Raw genomic sequence first — 20032 nt, 5'->3', positions numbered from 1 at the left:
GTGTAAATAGCAACGCAGTGGAAGGCACTTGAGATGCATGCTACAACATGCATGGGTCCTAGAGTGCCGGGAGCAGCCCTACATCCTCTCAGTTACTGTCAGCTGAAAATTTTTAACTAGCAACATGTATGCAAGTGGCAGAGAGAGGCTTTTGCCAGAGAAGGGAAGGCAGGGTGCTAGCATTTCCAAAGGTTCTCAGTGAGTTTGCATATGGTGCTGTCAGACTGCTGTGCTTGTTTCCTACCTGATTATTAACACTGCTAATGGGGAAAGGCCTTGGAGGGCAAGGACTGCACAGCTGCATGCCTTGTGCATACAGAGCTGAAATTCCTGGCCATATTCCCAGCATATAAAGACTTATCTATTCTATTAACTGATCTTATAACATCAATGACTCAACATCACATCCATACCATGACCAGCATGGAGGGGTAAATTTTGTGAAGCTTTCAAACCTGCATTTACAATTTACACATCTGAAAAGGGATCTTTACTCCCTATGGCAAACCAGTCAGTGTGTTGTCAGTACATCTGGAAGTCCCTCCTGACAGAGCTAATCAGAACAGCTTCCCTAGTTTCTCATTTTAAAGAAAAAGTAAATGAGATATGTCTTTGACGTTTAATGCTTCCGTGCTATTTCGGAGCTTGGCTTCTGTTGGGTCGGCTGTCTATCAAGGACAACCCCATCAAGTAACTTCAACATCAAGACTGGAGAAGGGAATTTTTCCAAAGTCACAGGAATTTTGAAAGCTCCAAGGCACCCCAAGAATATACCAGACCTTAGTTTGCTGAGCCACTGCACTTTGGTTTTTTCCAAACAATAGATTAATAAGGCAACACAATAAGCTCTGAACTGTGAACCAAGAAAAATAGTTAGTTTCCACATTCAACACATCCCTCAGCAGCTTACTGGATATCTTACAGAGAAATTCCATACAAATGAGAAGCTGTCTTGCTGGAGCTCTTTGGAGCATATATGTGTGGTGCATATGCATTAAACATAGAATCACAGAATCATTAAGGTTGGAAAAGACCTATAGGATCATCAAGTCCAACCATAAACCCAACACCACCATGTCTTCTAAACCATGCCCTGAAGTGCCACATCTACATGTCTTTTAAATACCTCCAGGGATGGCAACTCCACCACCTCCCTGGGCAGCCTGTTCCAATGCCTGACAACCCTTTCGGTGAATAAATTTTTCCTAATATTCAGTCTAAACCTCTCCTGATGCAGCTTGAAGCCATTTCCTCTTGTTCTATCACTAGTGACCTGGGAGAAAAGACCAACACCCACCTTGCTACAACCTCCTGTCAGGTAGTGGTAGAGAGCGGTAAGATCTCCCCGCAGCCTCCTCTTCTCCAGACCAAACAACCCCAGTTCCTCAACCTCTCCTCATAAGACTTCCTCTCTACACCCTTCACCAGCTTCCTTGCCTTTCTCTGGACATGCTTCAGCACCTCAATGTCCTTCTTTTACTGAGGGCCCAAAACTGAACACAATATTCAAGGTGCGGCCTCACCAGTGCCAAGTACAGAGGCACAATCACTTCCCTTATCACTATTATTTCAGTAGTTGTCAAAAAAATAATCTTAAGAAATCCTAGCAGTGTGAAAATGTATCTTTAGAACTTGGATTTAGAAATGATTATGGCTTATTTTCTATACCCAACAGTGTGATGAAAGTATAACACAAAACCAACAGTTCTCAAATGCGGTTTAAAAACAAGCATAGCTCAGTGAATTCAGGTAGAAGAAATTTTGACCTATTATATATGATGATGACTAAGAAATTCCTCAGCTGTACATATCAGCACTGCTGGTCCAATTCTAAACATAACTTCACTGGTTCCTCCAGAGCTGAGTGTTTGAGGCTTAGAGGTGTCCATTCCCAGCTTTTCTATCAGGCAGGTTTCCTTTTACTAGTCCTTCTCTTTTTATTCTGTATCCTCTCCTGGCAGGGGCCAGCTTACATTGCACAACACCTAATCCAAACTGCATTTACAACTGGAATATTAGTAAAGAAGAGCTGGAAGAAAAGGTGAAGATACTTTAGGTATCAAAGAGCAAATCAGAGACCACGCGAGGCTTCCAAGGAGGCAACAGCAAGAACTAAGAACTGGGAAAAGGAGAAAACAGGGAATCTTTGTGTTTGAAAAAGCGTTTTATAAAATTGCTACATCAAAGCTATACATAAGGTTTTTGGAAATGATTCGGCTGGGAGGAGGCTGAGAAGATAAGTGCCTAAATGGGGAGAATGGACAGTGCAGCACATGACCACCCTCAGTCTTCATCACCCCTTTTTGCCTGCCCAGAATACACAGCTTTTGCAAAGACATGCAGAGTCCAGGTGCTGGCATTTTCTTTCTTTATGAATTTATTTGTATACCCTATTACATTTTCCTCCTTCTGTTACTCTCCCCAAAAGTTGATGGGAAAGCTTTGCTTTCCCTCATTTCCTGTCATAAAAGTAAATAACAAACCTTCACTCTGAAAACTGAGCAGTTTGAAAATGGCATCCCATCAGAGCCTGTCTGCAGTGTTTCAGCTGCCACATCTGAATGTTTTGCTTCATACTCAGCAAAGGACATTGAAAAAGACATATTTTTAAGAACTGTTACATGCTCAATTTGGAGGGAAACACAGTAGTCCACTTTGTCCTTCCCCCTCGTACACTGTCTATTTAGGCTAAAAAAATTGTTTGTACAGCACTTAGCCCCATGAGACTGAAGCCTTTAGGTACAAATGTAACTCATTTAAATGGTAATGTACAACAAAATGAGTGGCACCCTTCAAAACAAGGGGCATTTGTAAGTATATCTGTGCCAGGTGCTGACAAATGGAGTGTCATTGTTACAGACACAAGGAAAGGTCTCCATGAGCCAATATTTAAAAGTCAGTTTTTCCAGTCAAAGGCCAAACTCTAAAATATCTGCTTATTTCTCTACTGCCTGTGCCCTGGAGCACTGCGCCTGCCTCCCAGAGAGCAGCACAGTAGGACTCTAAAGGTATTTCCCACACAAGGTCAGATCAATTAAAATGTGCTTTAAATACAGTCCCGTGAGTGTGTTAAGAGCTCTGCAGCCCTGATTAGGTCCCTGACACTCTGAAGGTCAGAATCTAAGGCAATCCACTGCCCTCAGGTAGGAGAGACAGATAACAAGGAGGCATGAACCTGCTTTTTCACTACCCTGGGACTGAAGGCTTTGCTCTTTCTGGCCACATAATATTGCTGTAACACCAGCAATGCCATGAGTTAACTAATGACCTGCTTCTTTCCCTACTGAAGTCGACAGCAAAGTTCCATTTAGTCTCAGTAAAAATCAGGGTTGTGCTTTCAAAGCCAGGACAAGCTTTCAGCCATCCAGGGAGACCAGGCAGCACAATGTGCACTGCTGCCTTCCTTTGCCAGATCCAACACGAAGCTCCCACAGAAATGTTTACGTTTAAAAAATAAATGAAGTAAAACCTTTGCAGAATGAAACTGTACTGGCTCACACCAGGACCTGGGCCATCTACTTGAAAAAGAAATTAACCAAACAAAAACTGATGTAGAGAGACCTCCTTATCACCAAGATTTGAATAAGGTCCTAATCTCTATAGAATATATTAATATAGAAGTACAAGTGAATTATGCTACTGAATAAGTCTTGATGCGATGGATAGAAGGCAGAAATATTACTTGTATTTGCTGTATAAGCATCTCTTTACTGTCCATCCCCCAGTGAGATGTAGTCAAGTGACAGCTGCCCTTCCTTCTCGTCCAGGAACCACAGGAATATGCGCAGGAGTCACATGTCTCAAGACGAATGCAACACCAAGAAGCAAAAGACACATTAAAAAAACAGGTGAGCCCAGGCCACAGAGGAATTGTGCATCACCCAGAGTCCCTGTGTGGGTTGCTCTGAAAGATTTCCCTCCTTTTGCCACCATGCTCCTGCTGCTCCCCTGCCCCACTATCTTCTGGGGAGAGTCTTGGGAAGGCTGAGTGAAGTTATGGGCACTTGCGTAAGCTGTTGTAAGGTTAATGCGTGCTAAACACACCCCATCAATTCCCCTGCAGGTCTGATAATAAATCTCTCTGAACATCTACACTGTCGAGAGTTACGTCTTATTCTACATAGTCCACAAACAGATTTCTGCAAGTCAAATTCCACATGAAGTCATGAGATGCTACATATGGGAGGAGCCCGGGAGGCAGTTTCTGCTTTGTGATTTGCACTCATGATATCATTGCGCATCGGCAGAATTATTCTTTCCTTTCTCCCAAATACCACTGATAAGTAAAACATTTTCAGCAGAATCTTCATCTTGTAAAAGTCAGCATAGTGCCACTGAACGACTGCTAAAGCAATTTACACCATCTGAAGCCCTGGAGCAAAAAAATCCAAGTCAACGGGATATAAGCCAAAATTGGTGTGTTTTGCTGGATACAAACCAGATTTACTTGCTTGCTTAAACAGGTGCCTAAGTGCTCTAGTGACTTGGGGCCCAACTACAGCACCATTTTTTATTTGTGTCCACTTCTGCCAGCTTGGACATCTGATACAGAGGTCATCTTATAGCTAACATTTTTACCTTAAACCCCGCCTATAGCTACAATATAGAACAGCTGCCTGTGGAGTTATGTTCCACACAGAACTTTAAAAATAAAATGCAAGTGACTGGAAAACATGGTTTATAACTAGAAACAGAATACATGGGTACCTTGAAATAGAAATAAATGAAACACTTTCTACATGCTGAGGAAAGAGCAAATAATCTCCTAATTCTATTGCATTCTCTTTTAGTACTGGCGTTTCAATACTGCAGTCAGAGTGTCCTAGAAATGCCTTAGCTGGAACTGGTTAGACCAAAAGCACGGTAAGGTAAAAGGTTTTACACCTACCTTAAATGAGGTTTTGCCTACACACCATCTGATTTCTCTGTAAGGAATCTGTGTTTGTAACAACTGCATTTCCAAACACTTCTAGCAATGTAGCAATGCCCCCATAGATGTACGCTGCTTGGTACGTGGTGAGCAACAGCTTACAGGAGTGGCTACTGAATCCTCCGACTCATCCGTCCAACTTGCAAATTCTGACAAATGAGTTCAACTCCCACTTCCCAGGAGTAGTTTTACAAATAGGACCATGACTATTGGATGGGAAACCGCAAAAGTAAACTTGGAGGCCATGTCCAGAATGCAAGGTTCTCCTCACTTTCCTGACTCCCTGGCCACCAGGTAAGAGTCCTGCTTTCTCACTTGATTTCTGGTCCAGTCTATACTTCACCTTTTCCTGAAAGGTGCCTGATCTTGTGACTGAGGCGATGGGGACCTCTCCTCTCCCTGCTCCTCAGACGCAGGCAAGCTCACCTCTGGCCTCATGGTTAGTGAATCCTGGTGAGAGGTGGGGTTTGAGGAAATGTCCCACTTCCTGAACTTTAATCTTCAGGCTTTATTTAGAGTCACCATTGCATTGGTTTAAAAAAAAAAGCAGCTGTAAATACATTTTTCCCTGTTGCTGGGAAATAAGAGTGATGTGAGCTGCTTGGTAGAGTGGGCCATCAAGGGACCTGGAAAGGGTTCCCCCAGCTTGGAGGAGGTGAGGGATTTCATGGAAAGATCTGCAACCACAGGAGAAAAAATTCTAGTGTGAATTAGCCCTGCCAAAAGTAACTCAGGCAGTTCTTCAACACCCGTGGTTTTCTAAGGTTTTATTTGATACCGTAACCAACCCAACAAGATCAGTTCTTCAAGTGTGCAATTTAATAGCTGTCTTAAATCACTAAATCTCAATAGAAAATTAACAAAATAAAGCATTCAGCTTCATTTTGCAATTATAATTTGTAACCTGATATAATTAAGCCTTTTGCAAAATAGACTTGAACCATAAACTAAGCATATATTTGTATAAATTTTAACTGGACAGAACTGCAAAAGTAACCGAAAAGAAAGGAGTATTACAGGCTCTGAGGTCTTGAGATAGGAAAGATAATTTACTATCCACAACTACCAATGAAGAACAGAATTTGCATAGGGAAAAGTCTGCTATTTCATCCATCAGTGCCTCACCTCATTTTGCAGCTCAGTCTTGTTTTGGGTCACCAAGCCAGAGGCTAAATGCATTTAATATACATGTTCCAAGTTGACATGGAACTAAGCAGCCCTAAAATGTCTCCTTTGGTACTTTGTGGAAAACATAACTACATTTAAAAATGAAGACGGTATCAAAGGATGCAGAACTGATCAGCAAACACTATATAGCAGAGCATTTAAACAAATTATCAGGTTTATTAAAATTGGGGTGGATGATTAGTGGCTTGATTTTTTTATTTCAGAGGATTATAATATTGCCAGAGTGGGGAAGAAACAACGACGACCTCTGAGGAGAGGATGAAGTGGCTGGCAAATAAAAGAAACAAAAACTCTTGTATCCTTTCAAGAGAGGGTTACAGGCTACCCTGAAAAGACTGTGAGCCCAGCCCTGCTGTGCCCAGGGCTCAGAGGCCACCACAGGTCAACCCACCTTGCAGTAGCACCATAAAGATGTGCACTTCCAGAGGACAGTGTAATGGCACCAGCACAAAACCTAACACCCCAGTGCAGAGCTCCCCATGAATATATTTTCCTTCAGCCCTCTCATTTGGAGGTTCTCCCCTTTGCTAAGAAATACACATCTCTCTGCATGCTGCTGCCTTTTTTATTTTGTCTGGATTGGTTTATCTGATCCTTGCTCTGAAAAAAAACCACAAAGGATTGAATCACTGCATGCTTTTGATTCCATCTTTGGAAGAACTGGCTTTCTGCACATACACAGAAAGTAAACATAGCAGGAATTTACAACTTAATAAATATATCTGGTATTCAAGGATATCAGCAAGGGGATCCTCCAGAAATGCCACACTCCCCTGCATACAACCCAACACAGTGCCAAATGTCACTAAGCAAACACGACGCACGCTTTTCCAGGGATAAATCACAGAGAGGTAGCTAAGAGCTGGGTGTCCTTTGGAACCTATGCGAAGTCACAAGGATATTTAAGCATCAAACTCTTGCTCTCACTCTTCTACTTCTCCAGCTGCAGAATGAGGATGAAAGCATTTTCTCCCTCTCACAGGCCTCTTGTGAAGGTAAGAGAACTTACTGCTTGGCTGGCATGCTGTTAGGGCTATGTAAGGAGGTAAAAGGAGGGAGGGGGAAATTTCACCCATTACAGGCGTTTGGCCAAATAGCTGGAAAATACTTGAGATGGTGTCATTAGACACTAGCTTTACATTAAATCTGCCTGGAGTTACTCCTGCCAACATCAGTGGGAGACAAGGACCGGGCACAGCTACTGGCTAACCAGAGAGCAAACGCAGCAGTGTCAGAGAGAAATGAATGTAGTCGTTTGCCATGATGGACCTACAGGGCCCAGGGCTTGATTCCAGTTCCTAAAGATTTCTTGTGGTTTTAGATGCATTTTTAATTGCTTTCTCTCATCAGGGAAAACAAGCTTGTGAGCCGCAGGTCTTTGTTCTGTAAACTATAAAGGGCTAAGAGAATATAAGTATTATCATTGCTATTTATTTTACCCTTCGGTGTTTCGTCTCTTTCCCAATTGGTTTATGATGACTAATGTCAAAACTCTGTTCCCAGTTATCTCTCTTGGGCAAAGAGCTAATAGAATATGACATTTAATACAGTGTACCACAGGCCATCTTCTCTCTTCCAAACATTAAAATTACGCACATAGCAAGAAGCAATCGTAACAATAGATGTATCTTTTATTCACAGATAAAAACTGAAGCAAGCTGTTATAATACATATTTTGTACAAAGGATTTGAAAAAACCATAAAAAGGAAGATGATTAGAAAATATGATTCATTATGAAATGTGGTATTACATACACTATTAAACCTTTTCAAAAGTATTTGTTTGGCAACAATTTATCAATAGTTTCCACACTTAAGTGGCCTCCTTCAAAAAAGCACAAATCTCATGCAGCATGTATAAACTTGATCCTGAGGGTTTGCCTTCCTTAGAAAAACTGTAAAAAGATATACTATTTATCTTAAAAGTTCAAAATGCAAATGCTGTATTTATAGTCAAAACTATATAAAAATATGGACCTAACTTAACATTTACAAAAACTTTTTGTTCCTTTTTTTTGTTGTTTTATGGTTTTGGTAATAAACATAATTCTCAATTCCTGCAGTCAGAGAGGAAAAAAGAAAACCAAAACAAACCACAGTGCCCTTTGTAGACTTCCTCACGTTAAGTTTACGACTCTGAAAAGACCAGGTCTGTGATAAGTGAGGTTAGTAACCAACGAAGTAGGTAAGCAGTTAATATATATCTATATATGTATATATAAAATGGAAAACAAACATTTATTTTGATCTGAGAAAGTAATAATACAAAACCTGAAGGTAAAACAATCATCTCAAAATGCCATAATACACCTTTTCAATAGATAAATGTTCATAAAAATATCTTGAACCCTAACCAAGAAAACAATTATAATACAATTTTAATTCTGCTACATAAAACAGCTTTTCTATGAAACAAGAAGGCAAGTTCAGGTATGAAAACATAATTTACTTATTGCTTTTGCTACAATGTTGTTTGTTTTTTACATATAGTCATAAATACACTATACAGTATAAAATATTTCATAGGAATACATTTTGTGGTCTGCTTAGGTTTGCTGGCTTTAATTCTAGCACCAAATACAAAAATGAAAATCAAATTAACTTTAAAGGCACTTCCATTGTATGTTTGTTTGTTAATCAACATCTTGGTTTGTACTAGATTTCTTCACTTCTCTCTGGTAGAAGCAATACTTGATCCTACTTTTATCTTTGTACAGTTCAGGTCACGTTGAGGCACCAAATGATTCATGAACATTCCCATCCCTCAGCTGTTTCTTTCTCTTACAACATTCATTGTTGCTTTTTAGGCTTCACCTTTCTTTCTTCACTTCCCAGCTACTTAATCTCCTTACATCTTCGTGTCGGACGATCCAGCTTCACTTCCTTCAGTCCCTTGAAAAACCTCTCTTCAAACCTCCACTTCCCTTACTCCATCTTGTGCATCTGTTATTCCAATATCAAAACACGTCACTATCATGATATGTGACTTGCACAGATTAACACACTGCTCCAGTTCCTCTGTCACTTGTTCCAGTGCCTCCAGGTACTCCTGTGACTCTTTATCAAGATCAGGATCCACTTCAACTGTCAAATAAAAAATTAGTGAGTTAGAGAAGCAGTTCATAGCAAAACCTTATTCTATCACAAGGGAGCCAATAATGTAAAGTACAATTATTATTTCTCTTGAACTAAGAAATTTTTTTCACTTTGTTCAGCTGATGCAAAACTCTGCCTTGAGGTTCCAGTTAAGCACAGCAATTTGTGAACAAGTCTCATGCCTCAGTTTCCCAGCTATAATATGGATATGGAAACATTTTCTTCCTTCTTTGGAAAGAAGGATAATAAAAGGTTATATAAATATTTAATATTAACAAGCGTCACAGTGAGTCTCTACATTGTTTTGATGTTCTCTTCTGGTTGGTTTGGACGGGGGTTTTTTGTTCATTTCTGGTACTACACAGCACCGAACAAATCCCGTATCACAGAAACAGAATGGAGTCACAGAGTATTTCAGGGCTCAACTCAGCAAAATATCTTAGCAAGTGCTTAACTTTTTCAGTGGGACTGCTTACGTGCTGAAAATTTGTTACATGCTGATCATACCACTGTTTTTGCGAAGTACTTACAGTCTTCTTTCCACTTATTTGGATCCATCATCAATCTGCACTTTGTCTCTTCCAACTCTTCCTTCAAAAATTCATGCTTTGCCTTTACTTCTCTGATTCGCTGCTGGCGCCTTTCCAGTATTTTCAGCTTGGTATGGAAATACATCAGACCCTTTTTAAGACACAGAAAGACCACTTCATGAATTCGCTCCCAGCTGATTATTTGTAAGAGTTAGGAGGTGGGTTGTTTTGTTTGGTTGCGGGGTTGGTGGGATTTTTTTGGTTTGGGGTTTTTTTTATTTGAAGTTTACATTAATGGATTCTAATCTAGAGGAAGAGCATGCTACATCACTCAAGCATTTGTTGCACTTCTCTGAATTAGCAAACACCTGTAATACATTCTGAAATTACTACTGTTTGTAGAGGAATTTTTTTTCCAGCAGTGCAAATCATCAACACAGCCTAATAATAATGTGAGAGTTACATTTAATCCTAAAACATATGAACTCTTATTTTCTTAAAAGCATTCCTACCTTCTCAACATCCTGGAAAGGCTATTATAAAAGAAATGGGAAAGAGGCATCAGAAAAATATAGAATTCTGGTCTCCAAAATAGAATTAGCTGAAGTGTTTTCCAATTACAAGTAAATTAAACTCAGTGCATCCCTTGTTTAATAGAATCCTGTCATTTACATAAAGAGTTAATGACCCTATAGTTGAGGGAGGCTGTAAGGTTTCATCAGCCAGGCTAAGATTATAAAATCTTCTCATAATGTATTCATTGGTAGCTTCCATTTACACCATCAGTCATGTTAGACACAATTAATTTTAGACAGTAATCATTTTCATTTTCTATGTTAAGGGTACCCCAACATATGAATTGTAAAATTAATAATTATAGTGCTTTAATTGCAATCAATTTCCTGAACACCATTCCAGCATTCAAGCAAGGACTCTGCCTGTATACTGTAATTTAAGTTGTCTAGAGTTGTTGTAAAATATGTGCTGACCTCAGTTTCCTCTTGTCTGTGTCGCTGTAATCGTTCCACATCATCTATCTCATAAACTTTAATTTCAAATGGCTCTTTTAAAGTGCCTGGCAAAGGTGGTAGATCAACCCACTGGCCAGTGATGCTCGGTTTTCTTCCTAGAGAGGCAGCATCTGGCAATGGAGCAGGAATCAGTCTACGACGCTGGAGACCTAAAATAAAAAAGAAAGCATTCCTCAGACTCTAAGAGAATTCAGACTGCAGAACATACTGCAGTGAATGAATTAAAGAAAGATCTAGGTTCTCAGGATACTAAGGAAGAAACGCTTTCCTTGATCTTTTCCTTTTAGTAAAACACCCTCAGGCTGCTAAACGAGTTACTGCCTTGACAAAGTATGTTCCACTTGGTTCATGGATGGGAGTAACAGCAGTTCCTCTCCCAAAGCACATGACTGAGCATCAGTTTTTTATTCTCTTCTTGTAAAAATATTTTGCCTGGATTAGTTTTTATTTGGTGGGCTACAATGGTATTCATTGCCTTGCAATGGCAATGAGATAGTGAGCAATTTCAAACCAATATTGATAATGGCAGATGAATCTGGAAATCTCCTGCTCTTCCAGTTAAAGCCAAGCAAGGCTACATAACATTCCTCTCACTGTATTACCTCTTTGCAAAGAGCAAACAATTCCCTCCAGAACTACTACCAATGTTTTAAGGTGTGTATTGGGTTTGTGAGGCCAGGCTGGGGGGGTGGCCCTGAAAGGGTGGCTTCTGTGAGAAGCTGCTAGAAGCTCCACCTATGTGCAGTAGAGCTAATGCCAGCCGGCTCCAAGACAGACCTGCCACTGGCCAAGACCGAGCCCATCACTGATGGTGGTAGCACCTCTGGGATAATGTATTTAAGAAGAGGAAAAGTTGCTACACAACAGCAACTGTAGCCAGATGAGAGGATTGAGAATATGTGAGAGGAACAACTCCACAGACACCGAGGTCAGTGAAGGAGGGGGAGGAGGTGGTCCAGCCAGCAGAGCAGAGATTCCCCTGCAGCCCATGGTAAAGACCATGATGAGGCAGGCTGTCCCCCTGCAGCCCACAGAGGTTACTGGTTGTGCTGGTTTTGGATGGGATAGAGTTAATTCTCTTCACTGTAGGTTGTAAAATGCCAATGGCACATAGGTGCTTTAGTTGTTGTTAAGTAGCGGCTCAGTGTCACTAAGTAGCGCCTGCAGTAGTCAGGGACCTTTCCAGCTTCCCGTGCTCTGCCACATGGCAAGAGGCCGGGAGGGGCGGGGCCACAGCCGAGACAGCTGACCCCAACTGGCCAATGGGTTATTCCCTACCATGTGACATCGTGACCAGTATATTAACCGGGGGAGCTGGCGCGCAGGGAGGCGGTTGCGGCTCAGGACTGGTGGTGTTGGGCTGGCGGGTGGTGAGCGGCTGCATCATGGGTCGTTTGTTTTGGTTGTTCTTTCTCCCTTCCCCCACCCCAGGTTTCACCTCTCTCTTGTTATTTTCCTTTGCATTGCACTGTTATTGTTATTATTATTGTTTTATTTTAATTATTAAACTGTTCTTATCTCAACCCACGAGCTTTCTCACTTATACCCTTCTGATTCTCTCCCCCATCCTGCCGGTGGGGGAGTGAGCAAGCGGCTGTGTGGGCCTGAGTTGCTGGTTAAACCACAACACTGGTGGAGCAGCAGATATCCGCCTGCAGCCCATGGAGGACCCCACACCAGAGCAGGTGGATGTCCAAAGGAGGCTGTGATCCCAGGGGAAGCCCATGGTGGAGCAGGCTCCTGGCAGGACCTGTGGACCCGTGGAGACAGGAGTCCACGCTGGAGCAGGTTTGCTGGCAGGACTTGTGACCCCGTGGGGGGCCCACGCTGGAGCAGTCTGTTCCTGAAGGGCTGCAGCACCCCGGGGAAGGGACCCACACTGGAGCAGTTCAGGAAGAACTGCAGCCTGTGGGAAGGACCCACGTAGAAGTTTGTGGAGGACTGTCTCCCGTGGGAGGGACCCCACGCTGGAGCAGGGGCAGAGTGTGAGGAGTCCTCCTCCTGAGGAGGAAGGAGCAGCAGAGACAACGTGTGATGAACTGATCGCAACCCCCATTCCCTGTCACCCTGCACTGCTCTGTGGGAGGAGGTAGAGAAATCAGGAATAAAGTTAAGCCTGGAAAGTAGGGAGGGGTGGGGGGAAGGTGTTTTAAGATTTAGTTTTTATTTCTCATTACTTTACTCTGATTGGATTGCCAATAAATTAATTTCCCCAAAGTCAAGTCTGTTTTGCCCATGATGGTAATTAGTGAGTGATCTCTCCCTGTCCTTATCTCAACCTAGACCCTTTTCATTATATTTTTTTCTCCCCTGTCCAGCTGAGGACAGGGAGAGATAGAGTGGCTTGGTGAGCACCTGGCATCCAGGTCAACCTACAAGGTGCTGAATACTAGCAGTTTTCAATGATTTTGTGGGATTAGGAGGCATTTAGAAGGCAGCAACCAACCAACCTGCAACTGCAGCCACCTCTAATGTTGAGGCCTATCACCACCCATTTGCACCAGCACTGAGAAGCTCAGAGCATGACAAAACTCACCAATTCCTCAACAGGAGGCCTCCCAGATTTACAAACGAATAGCACGCTGCCACCTTGATGCATCTGCTGGGGCTCAAGTTTCATGAAGCAGAGACTGGCATATATATATCCTTCAGAAGTGTTGGTACTTTTGTATACAAGAGTTGGCACTTGGTGTCCAGCATTTTTTGCTATTATAAACCTCTCTTCATTCCCTGAAATGCTGACCTTTACACTACACGTGTTGAGGATGAGTACATGCACAGCGCTGGTCAGGCAATGTTAACAAGGCTGCAGTCCAGTCCCTAGGTAAACAGGAAGGCTGAAGGCCACCAGAAGCAAGCTGAAATGTCAAGTGGTAGCAGCAAGTATAAGCAGCTTTTGGGTGACTGGTGACAATAAATTTAGTTCCTAATTTCCTCCTTTTATTGAAAACCAACTCAGAGGTAAGGAGTCTTTATTTTTTCTGGTCTTCTTACAAAAGGGAGCACATCAAACAGACAAGACAGTGCTGTTCAGAGGACAGTGCTGCCAAAATAACTTCTGGGCTGAGACCTCTAACAGAAGAGTTAAGTGCAAGTTAAGGCTCTCAGGTAAGCCCTGTCACAAACGTCAACATTAAATGGAGACAAAATCCCAGCAGGTACCCTCAAAGCACCACACTTCCATAGATACCTGAAGAGTTTCCTGCTTTACACATTCTTAAGAAAAACATCTCTAACTCCTAATTGCATCCTTGCTAATTTCTGCATAACAAGAACAATCACACCAGGAATGTTTCAGAAAAAGGGAAGACTTAATTCTACTTCTACAACACCTGTTCATCATTGTCACAACCCCAGTTCATTCAGCTTGAATCACCACTGTAGTCCTGCCCGCTGAAATCACCCGGTATAACTCTGATCCTGTAACCGCTTTGGTGACAGCAGCATCCCTCTGAAGAGAACACTGAACTGATACAGTCAAACACATATACTAAGCAGAAAAAATTCATATCCTTCCACTGTACCAGCTGGGGCCAACATAATTTCTCCAAGGATGAAGTTAAAGGATAAGGGGACAAGGTTTCCAGTGATATATATGGGAGTAGGATCTGTCCTTAAATCCAGAGATTGCATGTCTCCAACACAGTTTGTAGCAATGCAAGCTCCTCCAAGAATCTCTAACATTTTGCAAAGATCACAATATATTTTAGGCCAATAATGGGTCTACACCAAACATTTCTTGTAAGAAATATTTCATGAACTTCCTAGGAAACCTCATTTCATGTATAAAACACATTATTGTCTCGAAGTCTACAGCACTCCAAAAAAGTAATACATAATTTACTGATATAGAGCAATTTCAATTGGAAAAAGAAATAGTTCGTCATTTTTAAAGACCTTATAAGCATTTCCTGGGGCAGAAACAAATACAAATCCATCAGTGGGTAATGCCTTCTCAATACGCGTGCAACTTATACAGCTGTTAATATTGATTTGTAGGAAAGGTTTAAGAGGTTGATACGCTATGGAAAGAGAACTGCAGCAAACGTTGCACTAAGTTTCCAAAGTGATTTATCGCCTGCTGAAGCAACTGAGTTGCTTTGACCAGAAAGCACCATGAGATCTATATCAGTTTAACGCATTTGGTTTTACTGCCAGAATTGAGCATCATGGGTGCCTACAGGGACTGCAGTAATTACCACTTTCCAACCAAAAGCTCCGATTCAGCATATTGCTGATATTAGTTCCTACTATATTTCCAACAGTCAGTATGCTTAGGTTGCTGAATGAGGCTGCTGGTCATTAGCTACGTGGCACTGATTGCCACCGATTCTTTACAATACTACAGGACTTCTACCTAGCTCAGTAAAAATTAATACTGTAAAACAGTCATATGAGCCTGATTTTGAGGCTGGCCACAACTAGTGGCACTTACATGAGCACCACCTGCGAAAGCAATAAGGAAAGGCACCAGAGCGCAGGAAAGGGGACCTGGCTCTTGTACACCCACGTTTGCATGGTGTGGTGGGACAGGTCTGCCTTGGCAGAGCATGTGAGCTGGAGTCACCTCTTCTGAGCGACTCCCCCAGTCAGCTTCCTATTGTTTATAGTATCCACATGTACATTCTAAAACTTCTGTATAAAAAACACTATTATAGCGCAATACTAGCTAATTGAAAAATCATTGTAGCATTAACATAAGAGTCACAGCATCTTACATACACACCCTAGTGCTCTGCCCCTAAGCCTTACCTTTGGGTAATCTAATGCACATTCAGCAATCCTCATTAATTCACAGACTTCTCCCCTCCAGGCCTATTCCCTTGTTTCCAAACTACAGTCCCAGCCCATCTCCCTGAAATTCCCTCAGATGCCTGGCAGCAATGCTCCTCCTCTCCTCACCGCCCTTCTCTCACTGGTCTTCCCTGACACTCACTTGATACTCACAAAAACTCATCAGTGCCCACCCAGCACCCTCACTCTTCCCAAGCCACCCGTAACACCCTCCTATTTTTGGCGACCCTGCTGAGGGAGGAAGGAATGTCCCCCTGTCTGCCAGCAGCCATCTGCTGCCTTCTCCCTCGCAGGGAGGCTGCCGGCACCCCAGGGCACCCAGCACCTCCCCTGCCCTCTCCACAGCAGCACCTGTATCACACCTGCAGCTTTGAAGTGAAATAAATGACATGTAGCTGCTGTCACAGCGATACACGTGCACACATGCAAGTGCATGCAGGCAGTCCACATCCCCGCTTTGAGTTTCCCCCAAACCTCCTCTGCCTCTCTGTCAGAGATGCCATGAAAACTCCCCATCCTCAGAGACACAGTGGAGCACCAGTGGACTCCTGGCCACCTTCCCTTTCATTTTGTACCTGTTGATCGTTTCTTGGGGGACTTGAGGCTCCTCATCCGGCCTGGCGATGACATCCCACTTTCACTCATGGAGTCATGTGCCGAGGAGGCACTGCCAGTGGCCTCGCTGTCCCGAATCATGCTCTCATAGCCACTGCTGCCCCCGCTGTGGTAAAACAGAGCTGTCCTCCCCATGGCCGGCGGCAGCTCCCCGCTTAGGACACTGCTGTTGTCGCTGCCGTGCCCGCTGCTGTACCGCTGAGGCCGCCGGGGCGCCGTTATCTTGCTGTACGGAGATGGCAGCACCGGGATTTGCGACTTCTCGTCGCTGAGGTTAATGCCGCTGTCGTTGCCGCTGTCAGAGTCTGTGGAGCCTCGGAAGTGGCCCACCTTGGCAGAGCCGCCAGACACCAGCTCATTCACGCGGCTGTTGGCCGCCCTCATGGCCTGCTTGGTCCCCATGATGGTCCCACGGCCAGGTTTGCTGCTGACAGGCTGCACGGAGCGGGGGGCCGCCTTCCCGCCAGGGGCCATGCCAGAGCCCTTCCCTGCAGGCTGCACCAGGGACTTCACAGAGGAACTGAGAGACTTTGACCCGCTGGCAGAGAGGCCCCGATTTTTATTCCCAGTCGCTTGCACCTTCTGGTTAGCTGTGGGTTTTGCCTGGCTGTTTTTACCAGGCGCAGGGGTGGTGAAGGGCGGTGGTAAACCCACACCAGAGGCAACAGGGGGGACCCCGAGCCTGGGGACAGAGCGCCCTGCCCGGCTGTTGCTGGCGCTCCCATTCTCCCTCACCATGCTTGCTTTGGATCCCACTGACGTCAGGCTGTCACACCTCTCCAGGGACATGTGGCTCCCATACCGGTGCACGGCTTCACTCTTCGACGCCTTCGCCTTTAAGCTGGATGTCATCTTGGGCAAAGAGTGGTCACCCTTCAGGTTCATTTTGCTGCTGGAACTTTCGCTGAAATAAGACCCAGCTTTCAACCGCAAATCTGCTTCATCTTCAGCCTTTGGCATGGCAGATCTGGCAAAGTCCAGGCTAGAGGCTTTTCCCCCACCATAACCCAGACCAACAGGTTTCTGCTCCAGGCTCGATTTGCGTACAGGAGGTGTCGGAGGTGTTGGGCCACCCGGCCTGGGCAACATGGTTGACTTCTGTGGTGCACTCTTCTTTCCTAGTGCCGATTTCAAGCTACCAGTGGCCAAGGGAGCATCCAAATTCCCTCGGGTCACAGGCTCCGACAAAGCACTGTTAGCATGCGACACTGGCATCACTCCCAGCGTGGTGGCTCCTCTCTTCAGCTGTGGCATTTTCATTGCAACTTCTGACTTCTTTGCAGCATCACTGGAGGATTTACAGGCCATTTCGCAACCATCCACAACCCTCTGCGAACAGGCAAGCATAGTCTGTGACTTCGTCGGCCTGGATGCTGTGCCAAAATACTGGGCAACTTTTCCTGGCTGCTTCTCAGTACCAAATGCGTGAGATTTTGGCAACAGCAGTGAGTCTGCAGGTTTTGCTTCCAACTGATAATCAGTGCGCAACAGCCAGGGATCTCCAAATACACCATGTGGATTCTGCAGGTCTTTATAGCTGAGGACAGTATTATTGTGGATTGGAGACGAGGTAGTTTTTGTTTTCCTAGGAAGACTAGAATGTATTGTTTCTATCACAGGCGTATCACGAGAGTTACTAAATTTTATTTTTACGGGATGATCACTGACACAAAAAGCACTTTTTATCTGAGATGCTTTGGTAGTTTCAGAGGTTTGAGGGCTTTTGCTGATGCCTGAGGACAGCTTGCTGGAACTCAAGCTCTCACTCTCCAGTTCAGAGAAGCAAAATCCACTGTCGTTCAGAGTGCTTTTCAGGGGGACGGATAAATGGGATGAATCCAAGTTGAAGGGTTCATTGGACTTATTACAGCTGTAAGATGACTGTGCGACAAAACTGTCACTAGACTGGGCTCCATCACTTTCAATTGTACAGATGCTGACTTCACTAAGCCACGAACTGATGGAGGAACGTCTGCTGCTGGTAAAGGGATCCTTAGCAAAGGGCACAACAATATCAATATTTACACCAGTAGAAGTCTCCTGTGAGGTATAAGCATCAAACTCATCATTTATGCTGCTGATAATACTCACTGGCCTCGAACCTGATGCAAGGGCCTGAAGGGAGCAGTCACTGTTAAAACTAATGATACTGGAAGGTCTTCCATTATCCATAATCCCACTGATGGATAGTTCTTCCACCACAGTGAAAACAAGCTCATCCTCTCCATTCAGCTCAACAGGCTGCTGCAAAGTCACCGTGGTGGTTAGTATATCCCGATCAAAACATTTCCCTCTGAACGCTGACCTGAAGCTGTGTACCTCTATGGCACCTGACTGATTCTGGGTGTTGCTACCAACCAGGAACGTGCTTCCTATGGGATTTTGCTCAGGTTTGTTTCCCATCTGCTTGCTCATTCCCACAGGAGGAGTCCGAATCGCATTGCTGTTGTCCAGCTCCAAATTCTCAGTTTTGGAGCTTGGTACGTGCTCTTTCTGCTGTGGAGGTGGAGGTGCTGGGCATGGCAAGGGTCTCTTCATGTGCAAGGACTTTTCCTTAATGACACATTCAGCTGTGGACTTACTCTGCTCTGGGTTCCTTGAAGGGCTACACCTTGAGGACTGCAGGGGATCAGTCATCGTCTCTCTCTCTCCCTCCAGTATTGAGTCTATTACTTTGTTGTCAGCTCTGCTCTGCAGCTTGGACAGCTCTGTCTTCAAGAGAGGTGTGCTCTTTTCATTACAATTGCCATTGCTACCCCTTGGTGCAACAGCTTGGAAAGGAAGGTTATGTCCTTTTTTGGGAGGTGCAGTTTCTTGTGGAACTAGTTTCTTAAATCCTCCAGAAGGAGAAGATATTTTTTCCTTTATCAGCTTAGACTGTGCATTTTCTGTACCTCCAGGGACTGGACTACAATTGGACACAGCAGAGACTTCTCCACAAGCAAATCTGATGGGTTCCTCACTTCCATCAATGCACTCTAACCTTTCTTGCAGTTCAGCAAAGGTGTTGCATTTAAAGTGGTCCTTGTCAGAACTCCTACCAATAGCAGAATTGTCTTTACTTCTCTTCTTGTTCAGGGATGGGATTATGGGAACAAACTCTGGAGGACCTTCATTATCTGTCAATTCCCTGTCCGACAGAGCTGCACCATTGGGACCAACATAGATGACAGTATCACAAGACTGTTCACTGCTGGAGGAATAATCAGGATCGCTAGATATACTCAGGACAGGAAGATCAGGGTCTAGGGCAATGGTTCGTGGGTGGAATGGTCGCAAATGGGGTGGTCTTCGGACATGTCCTTCTTCACATGAACTTTCTCCTCCAGACGAGCTGGATGCATACTGCAAAGGATCAATAAGGGAAAATTATTAATATAAATTGATATATAAGTATATATATGTGTACATATAATTGATTAAAAGGTTAGGTTTGCTACATACTCTGTGCTTTGTGTATACTATCACAACTACACCTAGTGGAAAGATGTTAGAGTGTCGATTAAAATAACAGGGTCATGCTATATAGATTTTACTGTATTAGGAGTAATATAACACTCACACCTTTTCAGATAATTTCCACTAAATATTATGCATTGTCCTTCTCCTCAATAGTTTTCTGTTCCTTCCTTATTCATCTTTAATTAATACAAATAGGAGCTTTTGAGATAGTTCCACATACAAGCAAAGAAAGAATACATGTTTGGAACAAAACGAAGGGAATTTCAGGATTAAGGATTGGGGGCAGGATGATGGCTCAGTGCCAAGTCATTTGTCAGTTCCTCTCCTGAGCTTTTATGCATTTTGTATTACTTCTTACTGCCGAGAAATCCCATGTTCCCCCACCG

At 43.7% G+C, this 20032-nt stretch overlaps 1 protein-coding gene across 2 annotated transcripts in view; it reads right to left on the bottom strand.

Annotated features, from left to right (window-relative positions):
* Window positions 1-7731: 7731 nt before the first annotated feature.
* The window catches only part of KIF26A (kinesin family member 26A), a 103117-nt gene continuing 90816 nt past the window's right edge, over window positions 7732-20032 (bottom strand). For both annotated transcript variants that reach the window (XM_064460884.1, XM_064460885.1), the window contains exons 12-15: window positions 16145-19529; window positions 10734-10924; window positions 9745-9895; window positions 7732-9202 (exon numbers count right to left, since the gene is read on the bottom strand). In XM_064460884.1, coding sequence (XP_064316954.1) covers window positions 9027-9202; window positions 9745-9895; window positions 10734-10924; window positions 16145-19529 — 3903 coding nt within the window. In that variant the 3' untranslated portion in view covers window positions 7732-9026. The remainder of the gene's footprint in view (window positions 9203-9744; window positions 9896-10733; window positions 10925-16144; window positions 19530-20032) is intronic.

Source organism: Phalacrocorax carbo, chromosome 9 (assembly GCF_963921805.1).
Source record: "Phalacrocorax carbo chromosome 9, bPhaCar2.1, whole genome shotgun sequence".
Classification (NCBI taxonomy): domain Eukaryota; kingdom Metazoa; phylum Chordata; class Aves; order Suliformes; family Phalacrocoracidae; genus Phalacrocorax; species Phalacrocorax carbo.
The sequence above is the reverse complement of the archived record's forward strand: the minus strand, read 5'-3'. Positions and strand labels throughout refer to the sequence as shown.